This window comes from Cimex lectularius, unplaced genomic scaffold, assembly GCF_000648675.2.
Source record: "Cimex lectularius strain Harlan isolate CLEC.00 unplaced genomic scaffold, Clec_2.1 scaffold9, whole genome shotgun sequence".
NCBI lineage: Eukaryota > Metazoa > Arthropoda > Insecta > Hemiptera > Cimicidae > Cimex > Cimex lectularius.
The window spans coordinates 811358-826852 of record NW_019392733.1 but is presented as its reverse complement, the minus strand read 5'-3'; the positions used below and the strand labels follow the sequence as shown (position 1 = coordinate 826852).

The 15495-nt window shown below is 33.5% G+C and overlaps 1 protein-coding gene across 2 annotated transcripts; it reads right to left on the bottom strand.

The window, feature by feature from the left end:
* Positions 1 to 2302: 2302 nt before the first annotated feature.
* LOC106665378 (short-chain specific acyl-CoA dehydrogenase, mitochondrial) lies at positions 2303 to 11209 on the bottom strand. 2 transcript variants are annotated; one of them, XM_014391762.2, is made up of 10 exons: positions 11099 to 11209; positions 10135 to 10301; positions 9903 to 10012; positions 8803 to 8954; positions 8542 to 8730; positions 5799 to 5942; positions 5486 to 5613; positions 4933 to 5028; positions 2697 to 2762; positions 2303 to 2633 (listed from the first exon to the last, which is right to left on the bottom strand). In XM_014391762.2, exons 1-10 carry the CDS (start codon positions 11130 to 11132, stop codon positions 2490 to 2492), a joined length of 1230 nt encoding a protein of 409 aa, XP_014247248.1. In that variant the 5' UTR covers positions 11133 to 11209; the 3' UTR covers positions 2303 to 2489. The 2 variants fall into 2 exon arrangements, with proteins under 2 accessions (XP_014247248.1, XP_024082696.1); XM_024226928.1 differs by lacking the exon at positions 11099 to 11209 and adding an exon at positions 10400 to 10521.
* Between the last annotated feature and the right edge of the window lie 4286 nt (positions 11210 to 15495).

Sequence of the window (15495 nt, the reverse complement as noted above, 5' to 3'; positions counted from 1 at the left end):
TTCATTGTAAAAACAGATTAAACACAAAATACACATTGTGATACAAATTTCTAAAGAACTTTTAGGCAATTCAAGTTTATTATGATGAATTTCAATAAAAAATACAATTAAATGTCGGAGAAGTGCAATCGTGCTAGTACCCTTAATGAATTTAAAAGTGAAAATGGCTGTAATAATAAAACGATGCCTGTGCATTTAGGCATTAGACACCAATTGTAAAAAAAAAAAAATGAATAAATAAAAATAAATAACTAATAAAATGCACTGATTAATTTTTATCTGTTTAATACCAAGCATTTGTTTTATATCATTCTTAAATTTTATTTATGTTAAATTGTTATAACTATAAAAAAATTGTAATAAATATTTATTTGCATAGTTCCTACTCCTTAAATTAAAAAAAAATATATTGGGTGAGTCAATAAAAATATCCGTTTTCAATTTTTTAATTTCCTATCTATTTTTAAAATCCTTGTATGCCTTTCGATATTTTTTTTCTTCTGGCCAGCTAGCGGCTATTGCCAGAACCTCTTGTGTAGAGTCCTATTGCATGTATACCAGCTTGGAAAATTGATGGTGCAGGGTGAAGAGAATTTTTTTTTAAATTTATTTAATTGCAAAAATGCCTTGATGATGAATTAATCAATGAGAGAAGAAAACCGAGAGCGATAAGCCAGGAGGGGCAGGGACATCAAGAGCGGGCGCACCCCCACAGCCAACCGGACACCACAAAGACCAGGCAAAAATCAGACACCCAGACCAGCTCCTCTCCACACAAGACCTTAGTGGTGAGACAATTTTGTTCTTTGACTTGTGCCTCCACTCCATGTTCTATTATTATTATTATATATTTTTTTCTTTGTATGGTTCAACTCAAATTCCAGGCATGTAAATCCAGATAAGAGCCAGGAAGTCCTCTTTGTATTAAAAAATAATAATAAAAGTGAAACTTATTGCAAACTATTGGGTCTGTGGTTTGACAGGAGCTAAATGTGGCGAGTGCATACCTCACACCACAAGCACGCTTTCCTCTTTCTGTTTTGTGATGTTAAAACTAATTAACAAATCACTGTATGTCCTAAAAACTGTTTTTCTCTTTTCCAAGGCATAATGTCCTATGGTCTACTCTTGTGTTTGTATATGAAATTTTATTGGTGCAAAAAAGATTCTTTAGAATAATACTGGGAAAACCAAAAACTGAACACCGTAAAAGTTTATTTATGGAATATAATATATTGAATATATATTTGTACATTTATTTTAATCTAAAATTTGTAAAAAATAATGTAACTTTTAGAGATGTACACAATTATAATACCAGAAATGCCTCAAGTCTAGTTAAGCCAATATGTAAGAAATCATTTGTGTTCAATGGTTATGAGAGGTTAGACTATTCGTGAAATCACTTCACCTGAAATCATTTACCTAAAATCGTTAAAGTTAACCTATGAAAGGTTAACCTATAAATAATGTAATTTATAAATGGCTAGTGAAAAACCCGCTATATGATGTAAAAGAATATTTAAATCTTATTATTGAAGATACAGGCCTCAACCCCTTAACTGAAACAGACCTTGTATTAATAAATATGAAAAATTATGGCAAATAAAGATTTGATTTCTTTGAGCACATATTTTTTTTTTTTTGCTATTTTGATTTAAAGGCCTCCAGATCCTTTTTTTTTGCAATTAATACAGCTAGTACTGTTTATATAGCATTATTTTATATAAGATTAACATATGCTGTTCCTGTCATGTGACTGCAATCCCTACAACCTTTGGACCACTTGGCACCAGGAACATTTAATAAAAACCTATCCCACATGCCACTTTTTGAAAAATTGGTACGTTTGTACTTGAGATGACCAAAGATCAGTTTTGTTCATTTATACGCTAAGGATACGAAAAAAAAACTCATTATTCATTGAGGACTGAGGATGAGGTATGCTGGGGGTCTCATGGCACCTCAGGAATTAAGGTCATTTATGAAAATAAAACTTAAAAAAAAAAATGCTACCCAAGAGGGTCAATAGCATTTCATGTGCCTGCATTCAACATGGTAAGAGTCAGTATCACCATTACAAAGTGGCTGTATATTTTCCAAGCCACATTTTGCAGTCTGGGCATGCTCTGATTTTTTTATATTTTTATTTTATTTTATTTTTTTAAGGTGATAATTAAATGAGTATTGGCCAGCACAAGGGCCTATTATTTTCCTTAATTCTTGCTGAGAAATTTTTGTTTTTCTTATTTACTTTATTGAATTTCATAGGTTAATCAGATCCATACAGGTAATAATAATGTATGCATTAAAATATTAAAAATATATTGTTTAAACCTTGAACATTAAATCACATATCTTTCAGTCTTTGAGAGGTTTTTTAATTAAACATACGTGCATTAACATAATACTAGTGCAAAAATTACAAAACGATTTAAGAGAGATTTGCTATAACAGGATGGATAAATAAAAAATTTAAGTTGAGTAATTTAGAATCCATATTCTTTCAACACGTTTCCTGCAATTACTAAACGTTGGATTTCGGAAGTTCCCTCGTAAATTTCAGTGATGCGAGCATCTCTGTAGTGTCTCTCAGCAGGCATTTCACTTACATAACCCATTCCTCCTAAAACCTGAAAGAAAATATTCAAATATAAATAAGATTTACAAATATAAACTGAAAAACGTGTACCAACCTGAATACACTGATGAGAAGCGAACGTTGCAGCTTCTGAGGCTGCCAGTTTTGCCATTGCAGCTTCCTGTATTATTAATAAAAACAATATAAAACTTTTAAAGTGTTTTATTGAAAAAAAATTATAATCAGTTTAAATTTGTTTCAAATTTTTATGTAAAGTGTGAATAAGATGAAAAATTAGTGTCACAAGTGGGACTCAAACCAATGACCTTTTGCCCAATATGGCGCTGCTCTAACCACTTTTTTTTGGCATTAGCCTTTCAGCCACAGCCACTCTAACCACTTGAGCTATTGTGACTTTGGTACCCCGGGACACTAACTCATCATCTGAACCTACAACTTTTTCAAATTTCCCTCTTTTTGCCAATGTATTGAGTCAAAGGTCGTTGGTTTAAGTCCCACTCATGACAATAATTTTTCATAAACATTATAATTAAATTTAAATCATTGCTTTGGTTAAATAAGACCAACTAAAAAACAAATGGATTAATTATAATTAGGTCAAATAAAAAAAAATGAATTTGAAGAGGTGGTACTGAAAATTGTTGGTACCTGCAAAACAAGCAAGGTTAGTTCAAGAAAAGTTGCTTCCTTTGTAAAAGAAGATATAAAATCAATTTAAAAAATTACTAAGATTGGCATGCAAATTATGGAGGCAAGGCATAATTGCCATATTTTAACAGTGGAATCACTGGGATTGCCACAGTTGCATACCTAATCCAGTTAAACTGGCTAAATAAAGTTGAATGAGGACACCTATCAGCCAAGAATGCTTTTGCGGCATTCCAAACCAATGTGGCCAAACCATTTTATCTGACAATGGGTTAAGAGTCCTCTGCTCAATGGGAATGTAGCCCAGGTTGGAGGCTCATCAAAGAACCATCGCAAAAACTAACAGCACTATTAAATCTAGGACTAGAACAATAGTTGAACTGCTAATTGGTCACTGCATACTCCAAAGGCATATGTACTCAGGGTGCAGAAAGCCTGTGCACATATTGTCAGGAAGTAAAAGAGACAACAGAACCTGTTGGTGCAAAGGCTGATGTAAGCCAAAATAAACTCTTAGGAGAGGAAAAGCCAGGACGAAGGATAAGGGAGTCCTTGAAAAAGCTTTGGGATCTGGTAAAAAGCCTTAAGCTGCATGAGAAGCTCTAGACAACATTGGAGATGCACAATAGACCCATACTGGTTGATGTGCCCAAGTAGTGAAGTCTCCTTTTCTAACCTAATCCAATCTAACCCTTCTGTAGATTTCTCTTGTTTTATAGGCTAAGCCTTTTCTCACATCTAGTTTTCTTATCTCTCCTTTCACTCTTGACAATGAGAATTCTGAATAGTTTAAAATGTAACAAAGGGTCTGGAAGTGACCAGGTTATTTTTAAATTTTTTAAGTATTTCCCAGAATTGTTTAGAGCTAATTTTTATCGCATTTCAATTTCATTTATGTTAATTCATCTTGGTTTCAGTCATTCCCTCATTTCCTACTTTTCATACATGGCAACATACAATTAATTACTCTAATTACAGAGGAATTTCTTGAATTGTGTAGCTAAAATATTTACTGATCTACTTCTCTGCTGAAGCTTTGTATATGAAAAAAATGTATTAGATGAATAATAGGCAGGTTTTTGATGATGTGCCTTTGAAAACAATTCACCACATTAGGTTACAATTTTTGTAAAAGTGTGGAAAGCTCTACTGTCTTTTTGTTCTTAAAGCAGTTTTTGACAATATAAACCACCGTTTTATTTCTGCAACTATATTAGTGCAGCATTATCCACACAAAAAAGTGAAAAGTGACAAAATCATCACCCACCCTAACACAATTTTTTATAAAGCATCTTAATTATATTTAAAGAGCAAGCATTTTTTTGCAATTGAATTTGGTGGAAATTGAACAGTGCTGCCCTAGCCCCTACACACATCAAGGTACCTTTCTGTACTTACAGCACAATATGTAGGCTTTGCTCTTAGTTTTTATTATTTTGTTTACATAATTTTTTTAAACAATTACAAAAACTATTAGCAAAAATATGTAACAAAATCAGAGATAAAAATTTACCATCTTTGACTCGCTAGTCAAGACATAATTAATTATTCTGGCCAATTGGTTCGCAAAATTTTGGCATAGTGAAAGAACTTTTCAAACACAAAATGCCAGATACATGACAATAGTAAAATAATGTAAAAGTTGAGTATTAGAATATTAAAGTAAAACATAAAAAAAGCACCTTTGTGTATTTTAGCCCTTTGTCCTTTAGCTGAGCTGCCCTCCACGTCAACAGTCGTGCAGACTCAATTTTCAAAGATATATCCGCAATTTTTTGCTAAGAAAAATCATAATGTGATTAAAAAAGAAAAATCATACAAAAATATTAAAACAACTACAATATTCATGTTACATTACATTACAAAGAAATTCTAGACTAGACAGGCAAGCTAAAGCAAAAGCTACGTTTAAAAAAACATAGAATCAACAATCAGAAAAAAAAGAATTAATTAAAGAATCAATTAATCAGTAATTAACCGATTGCACACACGTCATATCATGATGGGCCAATTTAGAAAAAACAACTTCTGTATAGATTTTGTTACTTCTTCTTAACCGTAGCTGCAATCTATGTTATTAGTAACTCAGTGGAGATGAGGGCTCATGTTGAAGGGAGAAACAACAAAATAGTAACTTCACACACGCACACATACACACAAAAAAAATGTATATTGCCAATTATATCAAAAATAAATTGCCTAACTAGACAAAAACTTATAAAAGTATCAAAGTACCTGGATAGCTTGCAACTTTGCAATCGGTGCTCCAAAAGCATTTCTCTTCATGGAATATTCAACTGCACAATCTAACGAAGCCTGAGCAATGCCTAAAGCCTGGCTAGCGATACCGATTCGTCCAGAATCTTAAAAATAAAATGCTCAAACTGAATCTTTTTTTTATTAAAATAATATGATTTCGCTAAGATAATATTTTGCCTTAAACTTGCAGTATCAATTAATTTTTTAATTTCTTACTGGCAACATAGCAACATGATTTATATGTAATTTAAAGTTAAGATAATTGTTAATCAATAATACACTATTTTACCCAATGTCATCATAGCAATTTTGAAACCCATGCCTTCACTTCCTACTACACTATCTTCAGGTAATTCACAATCTTCAAAAATTAGATTACATGTGGATGAACCTCTGATGCCAAGTTTATCTTCTTTTTTACCAAGAGACAAACCTAAAATAAAACAGAATATAATAAATTTAAATAGAGATAATACCTTAGAATTAAAAAAAAAAATCTTTTAGTATATTTAATGTCAGGGGGGCCGCGGTAGCCGAGTGGTTAAGGCGTCAGACTCTCGGCTAGTAGATCCCGCAGTCGTGGGTTCGATCCCCATTGTCGCCTTTGGACTTTTTCTGATGCCTAAGGGAAACGGTGGCCGCAATTGAAAGAAATTGACACGACACTCATCAATGGAAGGGGCGGAATCGGATCTCAGCAACCCTGAATTTGGTCCAAACCCCCTTCAAAAATGAGTTTCTTCGATGGAAGAACACCGGTACAACGGGGGCTCAAGTTCACATTTGTGTTGCGAGCCCTCCCCCAAAATATGGAGTCATGGATAAAGTACAATAAGCTGTACAGCTCAGCTGCAGTGCTCAGGAGGGAACTCCTCCAGTCCCTGGTATCCAAGAAAAATAAAAATTAATGTCTACATAGACTCCCTCAGGACCATCTTGTCAACCCCCCCTCCATGAACTGAAGTGTCTTAAGCTGTGTACTACGTTCATGAACCAGTAGCGCTCCATGATCCTGTAACCACTTCATGTGGAGACGAGGCCGCAAACATGGTCGCTCCTGCCATCCATGAACATCCTGTGCTCCGCTTTGAGTTCACCCAAAAACTGACAGCCATTGGAACAATCTCGAATGTAAATAATGTAATCTCGCATTAGCATACTCACTAAAGATGAACCTGGTTCGCGAACATACGCAGCTTTAGCTCAGACATATAGGTCTGGAGGGTAACGAAATGCTGGAACATCCCAACCTGTGAACTTAACGACAGTAATATGGCCCCTCTGACACCTAAAAATGCATTAAAAAAACATCGGCAGGATAAGGATCAACAGAGAAGGTCCCATGTATCAAGAGCACCTTCCATGGGTGACCCTCAGAAGATCTGACTCATTGGAGGAAGGTCATCCTTAACCAATTAAGGATAGGCCATGCAAGGTCGACCAAAGCCTGCGTATATGTTGATATGTAGAGAAAGGGTGCTTGATATGTCCCATTTAATTGGAAGATGCCACTCCTTGGATCCATATAGAGAGTGTGTAGGAATGCGACTTGATATGAGAATCCTGCTTGAGCTCAGCAGCAAGTATTGGGTTGTCCGGAAAATAATGCAGGATTTTGGTATTAAACAAAAAAAAANACAAATGAGTAATCCTGTAAACGTAAACAGAATATTTTATATAGATTTTTTTTAATGAAAACTTAAAATCCTGCATTATTTTCCGGACAACCCGATACTTGGGTATCCTGTTCTGATTTTTATAGGAAACAGTTATACATGGTTATACATGGTAAAGTAAACAATACTTTATAGGTATCTCATATTGTTTTTCGTTGTGCATATTGAGACTGAATGTATTTATTAGCATGAACGTGTAGTGTGAGAGGGCTGGCCGATGGCGAAATTGAGTACCCCATTGACCCTCAATGAGATTGGTTGTATAATATGTGTAGAGAGTGATGGAGGAATATCAACTATTCACTCATACCATGAGTGAGTGATGTAAGTAAGGATACATTTACGAGTGGTGAGAGTGTGAATGGGTTTGGATTTAGGAACTGACTGTGTTGGAGGCTGAAATCACCTAGTTATTGATAGTTCCTGGAGTCCAACCTCAGTGCATGGATAAGGTCTTGAGACCTGCAGGTAATTTATTGTAAATTACAAAAAGCTGTGAATTGCTGGCAAGCTGTGAGACGTGATAGGCTCAACTCTGTATGCATGCATGCATGTGCATATTTGAGGTTATTTAAAGCAGTAATTAGTCTATTGTATGTTGAAAGAAAAGTTAAAAGTGGACTGAAAAACGAATTGAACCCCCTACTCATATAAGATAAAGCCAAAACTATTGAGCCTAGATGGGACAGCAATAAGCAATTACTAACATCAAATATTTTTATTAATATTTCATGTTAGGTTGTTTCCTATCATTTTTGGTCTGATACACTAAAACAGCAAGAATAGGCTGACCAAAATGTCCAAACTACAGGTTCATCATCCTGCAGGCTTTAACAATAAATCTCTACACTTACTTTTAATATTACAATAGTTTTATAAATGAAAAATTTCTTTTTGGTAGGCTCTATTTGTAAGGTGTTAAAAAAAATCACAATTTTGCGACATTCTGGAAATCCTGTGCCATTTTAAAGTTTTACATTTTATTTCTTAACATTGCAAAAACATTTTTTTTATTATTTCAAAAAAAACGTTGGAAAAAAAATTAAAAGAAAACAGTGTATTGCCAACATGGCTGCCTGTTTGTTCATTAAGGAACCCGTCAGACAAAATAAGGCCTACAAAAAAGAAATTTTTCAATAATGAAGAAAAGAAGTTTTATAAACTTCAAACATACATATTTCGTAAGAAAGAAAAATGACAGTTCACGAGCTGTGTCATTAGTTTCTTCATTACACCATTTTTTACATAAAAACTTAAAATATTTTAATTAAATTTTTTGGCTTGTGTCGTCCAAATAAAATTCTTCGTGACTGATATACCCTGGAAAAACTATGTTACTCAAAAATACAACTTTACCATCAACTGGCTTTTTCGTTAGAAATGCACTTATTCCCTTGTGTTTTTTTGACTTATCAGTTGTTGCAAATACAATTGTCGCTTCTGATTCATAACCGTTCGTTATCCATGATTTTGTCCCGTTAAGGATCCAAGCGTTTCCATTGCGTTTTGCATTGGTGGAAGCTGCACCTGCATCACTACCATTGCCTTAAAACAAAAATAAATATAATTAACATTTTAAGGCGGCGCAAAAAAATTCAATACATAATTCTCATATACCTGGTTCACTGAGGGCGAAGCAACCTACTTTAGTCCCATCAACAAATGGGCTAATGAATTCCTCTTTCTGTTTTTCACTGCCAAAGGCCAAAATTGGGCCTAAATAAAGTGAATTATTAACACTCATTATAACTCCAGCAGAAGCACATCCCCTAAACAGCGGTCAACAAAATTTTTTATTTATTTTAATACACTCCCTGAGTAGTAGTAACAAATTTGATTAAAAAAATCTGGCAGATACAACCTACTGCAGTGGATTTATAATTTTAACATTTGTCATTTTCAATTTTTTCACTGAATATAACAGCATAATAATCATTTTAGTGTTTTCAAGATAAAGAATTAGCATATGGCAAAGGTATTTACCAAATGTAATTATTCTTAACTTCAAATTTAATTGTGTAAGCCAGTCCTGTCTTAGTATAAGTTGTAAGGAATTTCAAACATATGTTGGAAATAAGGAAGTAAATCTAACTGGTCGTCCAGAGAGCAAGGAGACATTTTCCAGGATAAACCAAGAAGTTGTAGAAATGTGGCAGACGAATAGCCCTGCCTGAAATTTGGGGTCATGCCAGCTGGGTTGGCAACGGATACCAAGGGGCTGCGTAATGTAAACTTCTGAGGGTGCAAGTTATTGTGAGGCTGCCCAGGTCATGACCAACCATCGCAAGAAGGAAGCTGACCATCTGCACTAACAGTTTTTGCTTTTCCTATCCTCCCTTACCCTGGTGATCCAAGGTCTCAGTGAGAGGACTCAGCCAGCAAGGACCGACCCATTCCGACAAATCCAGGAAGCTGTGGGAAGAAGCTCCTGGAAGAATGCTGAAGGATGTGGAAGCTGGTATTTGAAAGCATCATTTGGAGTAAGTCCTCTTATAAATAAGCTCATCCCCAGCTTTAGTGGCTGACTTGCCTTGCTTGTTTGACTTATTCAGATGGTACAGTGTGGAATTAAATGTTTCTGAACCCTATCTCTCTGGTTTATTGTATTTTTGAACCCAGTTTTCCTCAACACAAAAACTAGTTAAGCGTGTAAGCAGAAAGTTCTCTTGCATAGTGATAAGCACATAGGGTGCCAGCACCCACTTACAATAACATACCTAGAAATTTCTTCCATTGCAATAGCATAAGCAAGATAATCTAAACCACTTCCACCATATTTTTCCGGAACATTTAATGCCATTAGTCCTAATTCACCCATCGTTTTAATCTATAAAAAAGAATAATAATAACATAATAAACAATAAAACAATTTCATATGAAGATTTTAATTTTTGCAGGAGTGTTACAATTAAAAATCTGTAAGTTTACGAAGAAAAAAAAATGTTTTACCTGATCTTTAGGGTATAAATGTTCCTTATCAAATTTGGCTGCATTCGGCTTGAGCTCTCCATCAGCAAAATTCCTGCAGGTCTTTTGCAACATGACATGAACCTCCGATAATCCATCAGTACATAAAGTGCTCAATCTTTTAAGGCCAGGCGAGGAGACGAGTTGCCCTGGGAAAAGATACAAATTTTTAGCTTCATGCAATGCAAATAATTTATCACGATTGTGATTGTAATATATGCCAGCGTAAATTTAATGGAAACCCTACCAGCACATGTTTCAAGTTGAATTGACCTCTGACCGTAGGAAATACTTAAGAATGAATTGAACCAAAAAGTGCACAGATATCAGGTACAAGACCTAAAATTATTGTCAGGTCGTGGATGGAATGTATGAAATCGAAGAGCTGATCATGGAAAAAAAAATGCAGCATTTAAACCCATCGTATCAAAACCCTTATTATGGATAAGCACACCATAAAAGTCTGAAAGTGTAACAAATGGGTAGATTGAAATAAAGAATCTCGCATTGGATTTAAAAATGCCAAGGTCTAAGTGCAAGTGAAAAAAAGGTCACCATATCAAACAGGAAGAAAAAATTTAAAAAAAATTAAACTCAGCTTCATGCCATCTTCAGTGAGAAATGATTTAAACTTTAAAATACCAACCACAAGACTGGATAAAGCATTGAAAGGTAGGACTTATCAAACAGCTCTGTAAGCAATAAACAGATGATTCTGGGAGTTTTATGTATTTAAATAATTCCAAGATAGATATATAAAATTACCTATTTAACAAANATAGATGTATAAAGTTACATATTTAAGAAATTCTGAAGTTGGACTGAATAAAACAGATGATTCTGGGAGTTTTATGGGAATAATCAAGTTGACTTCTGATTCTCAATTACTAGCCTTTTTATATGTCTAACACGGTAAAGAGAATAATGCAAAAGAAAATACAAGTACCTCGGGATAAAATCCTTGATACGGCAAATGCCATGTTTTTAAATGTTTATAAAAAAAAACTTAATACGTGAGACGTGTTTATAAATAAAGATACTATTCTAATTGAAACGCGACCTTGGATTTGTTTACTTTTAGATAAGCGATAAGGGAGTCCACTCTCAAACTGATTTCAGATTAGGGAACGAACAAGATAAGTGAGCTGTTCGGATAATGGAAATGTTCGTTCATTTCCTTTGAGTTGGGAATGATTTTTTTCTCATTTCTAAGTTTCTTTCATTTTTTTAACCTTTCAAAATTTTATCTTTTCTCTCTCTCTCTCTCTCTCTCTCNCACTCACTCACTCACCCACCCTCTCTCTCTCTCTCTCTCTCTCTCTCTCTCTCTCTCACTCACTCACTCACCCTCTCTCTCACTCTCTTACTCTCTCTCTCTCTCTTTTTTTTTCTTTTTTTTTTTTACTAAACTTCTATATAAGTTAATAATAAATCATTATTTCGTTCGTTCGATGAATTAATTAAAGAACTTTTCTTTACACTAAAACTGATAATTTTTGAAAGTTTTCATTTACAACAAAACTGTTTAAAACAACATTTAAAATCATGAATAACAAATAATTAAACCAAAATTTTTTTCTTCAGAAAATCAAACTTATTTCCATAATAAAAATCATTGGCTTTTTTTTCACATTCTCTTGTTACTTATGGCTCAATCCATCCTTATAATTGGATCTTGCGATATAATCTCAGTGATTTTTCTCTCAGATTTAATATATTTTTATATGTCAATGCAGACAGTTTTTCCTTTTTTTTCTGTTCTCAAGTGTTGTCTTTTTTTCACAATGATTTTTATTCCTAATTTAATAGATTTCCACCCGAGCTATGATCTGCCATCATAGATATTTTTTTGTAATTTGTAGCAATGTACTTTTAAAAATTTTGACAGTGGCTTTTGTGACAGCTTTTATCTGTCATCATACATATTTTAATTTTTTGTAATTTGTAGCAATGTAGTTTTAAAGATTAAAGACAGCTGCTTTTGACCTTTTAGTATCACTTTTGTAGATGTAGATATAGTTTCGGGGTATAGTATACTGCACCCTTTAAGAGCTATTGTGTCCCCCTGTGCCCTGCCTAAAGCACATCGGTGAGTCCTATTTCATCAAGAAACTTGATTAATAGGCCAGGTTTCAATGGTTGAAGCTCTTCTATAGTCACATTATACATCCCAAAACATTTCCTCCTGCGGGCTAGTATAGCTCCGCAGTTTGTTAGTAAATGTGTTGGCGTCTCTTCTACCTCTTTGCAGAATCTGCATGTGCCATCTTGGATTATTCCAATTTTCTTTAAGTATCCATTTAACTTGCAGTGTCCTGTTAGGAATCCTATTAGGATTCGCAGTCTGTTTCTACTTCCCTTGACACATTCTGTAATTTCTTTCCTTCCAAAATTGGTTAGAAGATTCTTGGATTGTCTGTGTCCAATGAGTGAATTCCAAAGTTCCTTCATTTTCTTTTTGTCCTTCTGTCTGAGATACTCTTTAATAGTGTGGGTTCTTATGCCACAGAAGGGTTCAGGTCCTATCAGCGGTGTAGCAGCCCCTTTTCTTGCAAGGGTGTCGGCTTTCTACTCCCATGCGTCCTGGAACCCAGCAGAGGCTGACTTTATTCTGCGTACCTAGTATTAGTATCACTTTTTGTCCAACCTTTCAAGAATCTCGTTTTATCTTTATAAATTTATCTTGTTTTTAAAAAGGAACTTTTTGAATGACATAATTACAATTTAAGAAAATAGTAGGACTAAAAAGATGTTGACAATACATTCCATTCTCTATTCTTATCACTACTAAAGATCAACAACATTTCTTCACAAATGAAAAATCCACAACTACAAACCTCCTTTTTTTGAGAAGTTTATTTTTAACCCCTTTGCTGAAAATTATCGTCGATGCAACATACAACATTTATCTAAGTGGTGTTTTTCTCTAATTTATTATATTTTGATCACCTTTCTGTCATCTTATTCATTTTAAAATTGTCACATACATTTTTTTTATATTAAACCTGTAGAAATTTTTAATATTTTGCTAATAATTTAACAGTGAATGTCCTTCAATGTAGCAATACAGTTTTTCCTTTTTGTTTTAGTGTTCTGAAGAATTGCCTTTTTTGGTATTGTTTATTATTTAAAAATTTTAATTAATTAATATTTTATTAGGAATGTATTTTTATATTTTTAAAGATTTTGGAGTATCTTCTTTGACAGCTTTTCCTTCTAATATGGCCGTTTGTCCAGCCTTGTAAGGATTTTAAGTCCTTCTTTGGCATCTCCGAGATTCAGAGATTTTTTTTACAAATTAATATATTTAGTACAATTTCTATCTGTCTGCTATTATCAGTTCCTACCTAACTGACAGACTGTTTAGAGTCAAACAAGAAGACCAATATTCAAAATTAAAAACAATAAATGCAGGAGTGCCACAAGGTAGCATATTAGGTCCACTGCTTTACTTGTTATACACCAGTGATTTTCCGAAAATAGATGGAGTAAAAATTGCAACTTTTGCAGACGACACAGCGGTGATATCAATAGGACCGACTATAACCCACTCAACCGAAATCCTCCAAAATGCATGTAATAAGATAAACGAATGGACAAAAAAATGGAAAATCAAGCTAAATCAACATAAATCAGTTCATATAATCTTTACAAACAAAAAGGTGGACCATGTTCCGTCGCTCATAATCGATGGAACTACTATACCATACAGCAATACAGCTAAATATCTGGGAATGACCTTAGATGCCAAGCTGAGATGGAAAGAACACGTGAAGAAAAAAAGGACAGAAATAGGTTTAAGGTATAGACAACTATACTGGTTGATAGGACGTGGCTCCAATCTTGCTATACAAAATAAAATATTATTATATAAACAAGTCATAAAGCCTATGTGGACATATGGTATTCAACTATGGGGTTGTACCAAACACAGCAATATCAAAATCATACAAACACTCCAAAATAAAATCTTACGTAACATGGTCAATGCACCTTGGTACATAAGGAATAAGGACTTACATAGGGATCTTAAGATCCCTGAAGTCACGGCGGAAATACAAAGATTTGCCGCCAAACACCAGGCTCGCCTCAGCCAGCACGAGAATGTGGAAGCAACTAAACTCTTACATTACCGAAACACGGTCAGAAGATTAAAAAGAACAAAGCCATATGAACTTGTGTAGTTATAAGTGAATAGTGAAATGTAAATCTTATTGTACCAATGGGTTTATAAGAATGTAAACATTTATTTATTGTATAATATTATTGTAAAATTAATGGTTGGTCTAATAAGACCAGTTTTAATAAATAAATTTAATTTAAAAAAAATCTGTCTGCTGATTGCCAAATTGTGTCCGTAACATTTTGTTAAAGTTTGTAGAAATTCTGAATATATCTACTGAAAGTGATCACACCTGCTGTGTGATAATACAAACTCAGTTTTATCTTTTCATATTACTAACTGTCCTACTTTTCAAGTTCTGTCTTGCTTTGAGATGTCAAGACTTAATTTGAGATATTTTTCTCTCCAATTTTATGTTTTATTTATTCAGCTTGTAGGAATTTTAAATATACTGTACAGATCATACTCCTACCTTTCAAGAAACTGCTTGTTTTGATGATTTCCTCTCACATGTAATAGTTTTGTAATCCACATATTTTCTTGTGATTATAGATCCTAGATATATCTTAAAGAATTTGCCATACCTGCTGTGTGTCAATAGTGAATTTTTATATTTACCATCATTAACTGCTTTAGGTTTTAAAGATTGCCTTGATTTGCGTTTTTATGGTTATTTACTCTTGAATTTACCACGTTTTGACAGCTTTCTTCTATCAGGTCATTGTCAACATTACATCAATAATAATCTATAATGCTTTATAGAAAAAATCATATTTGTTTTCTCTGCTAATATTTGAGACCTAGGGTATCAAGAAGACCTGGGAAAAAGAATTGTAGCAAGACAACCAATGACCAGATAACAGATTTCCATATTAATTTTCTAAACTAATACTGATTGTTTTACAAAAAAATATTAATTATTAATTTCACTAAGTTAAAAATAGAGCAAAATAGAAGAAAAATGTCCAATAATAAAGCATAAACCGAACATTCTAGGAGTTATTTAACAAAAAAATATATATTTATAAATTTTGCCATTAAATAATATATAAATTGCTCAATGGTAGATTGATTAAGAACGACCCAAGGATGAATTAGTAGAGTATTTAAATTATCTATCAATGAGAAGTTTTACTCTCGTCGATAGACTATGAATATGTAAAAAGCCTGGTCAAAAATCAATCAATATCGCTTGTTTGGGCAGATTGAAGAATTTCCAG

Bases quoted from the DNA above. Each gene is read 5' to 3' on its own strand.
- LOC106665378 (XM_014391762.2), bottom strand. From the start codon at position 11,132: ATGGCATTTGCCGTATCAAGGATTTTATCCCGAG. The intron at 5,029-5,485 runs GTACTTTGATAC...GATTTTTCTTAG, and splicing joins CAAAGTTGCAAGCTATCCAG to CAAAAAATTGCGGATATATC. The intron at 2,763-4,932 runs GTGCTTTTTTTA...TTAATAATACAG, and splicing joins AAGGGCTAAAATACACAAAG to GAAGCTGCAATGGCAAAACT.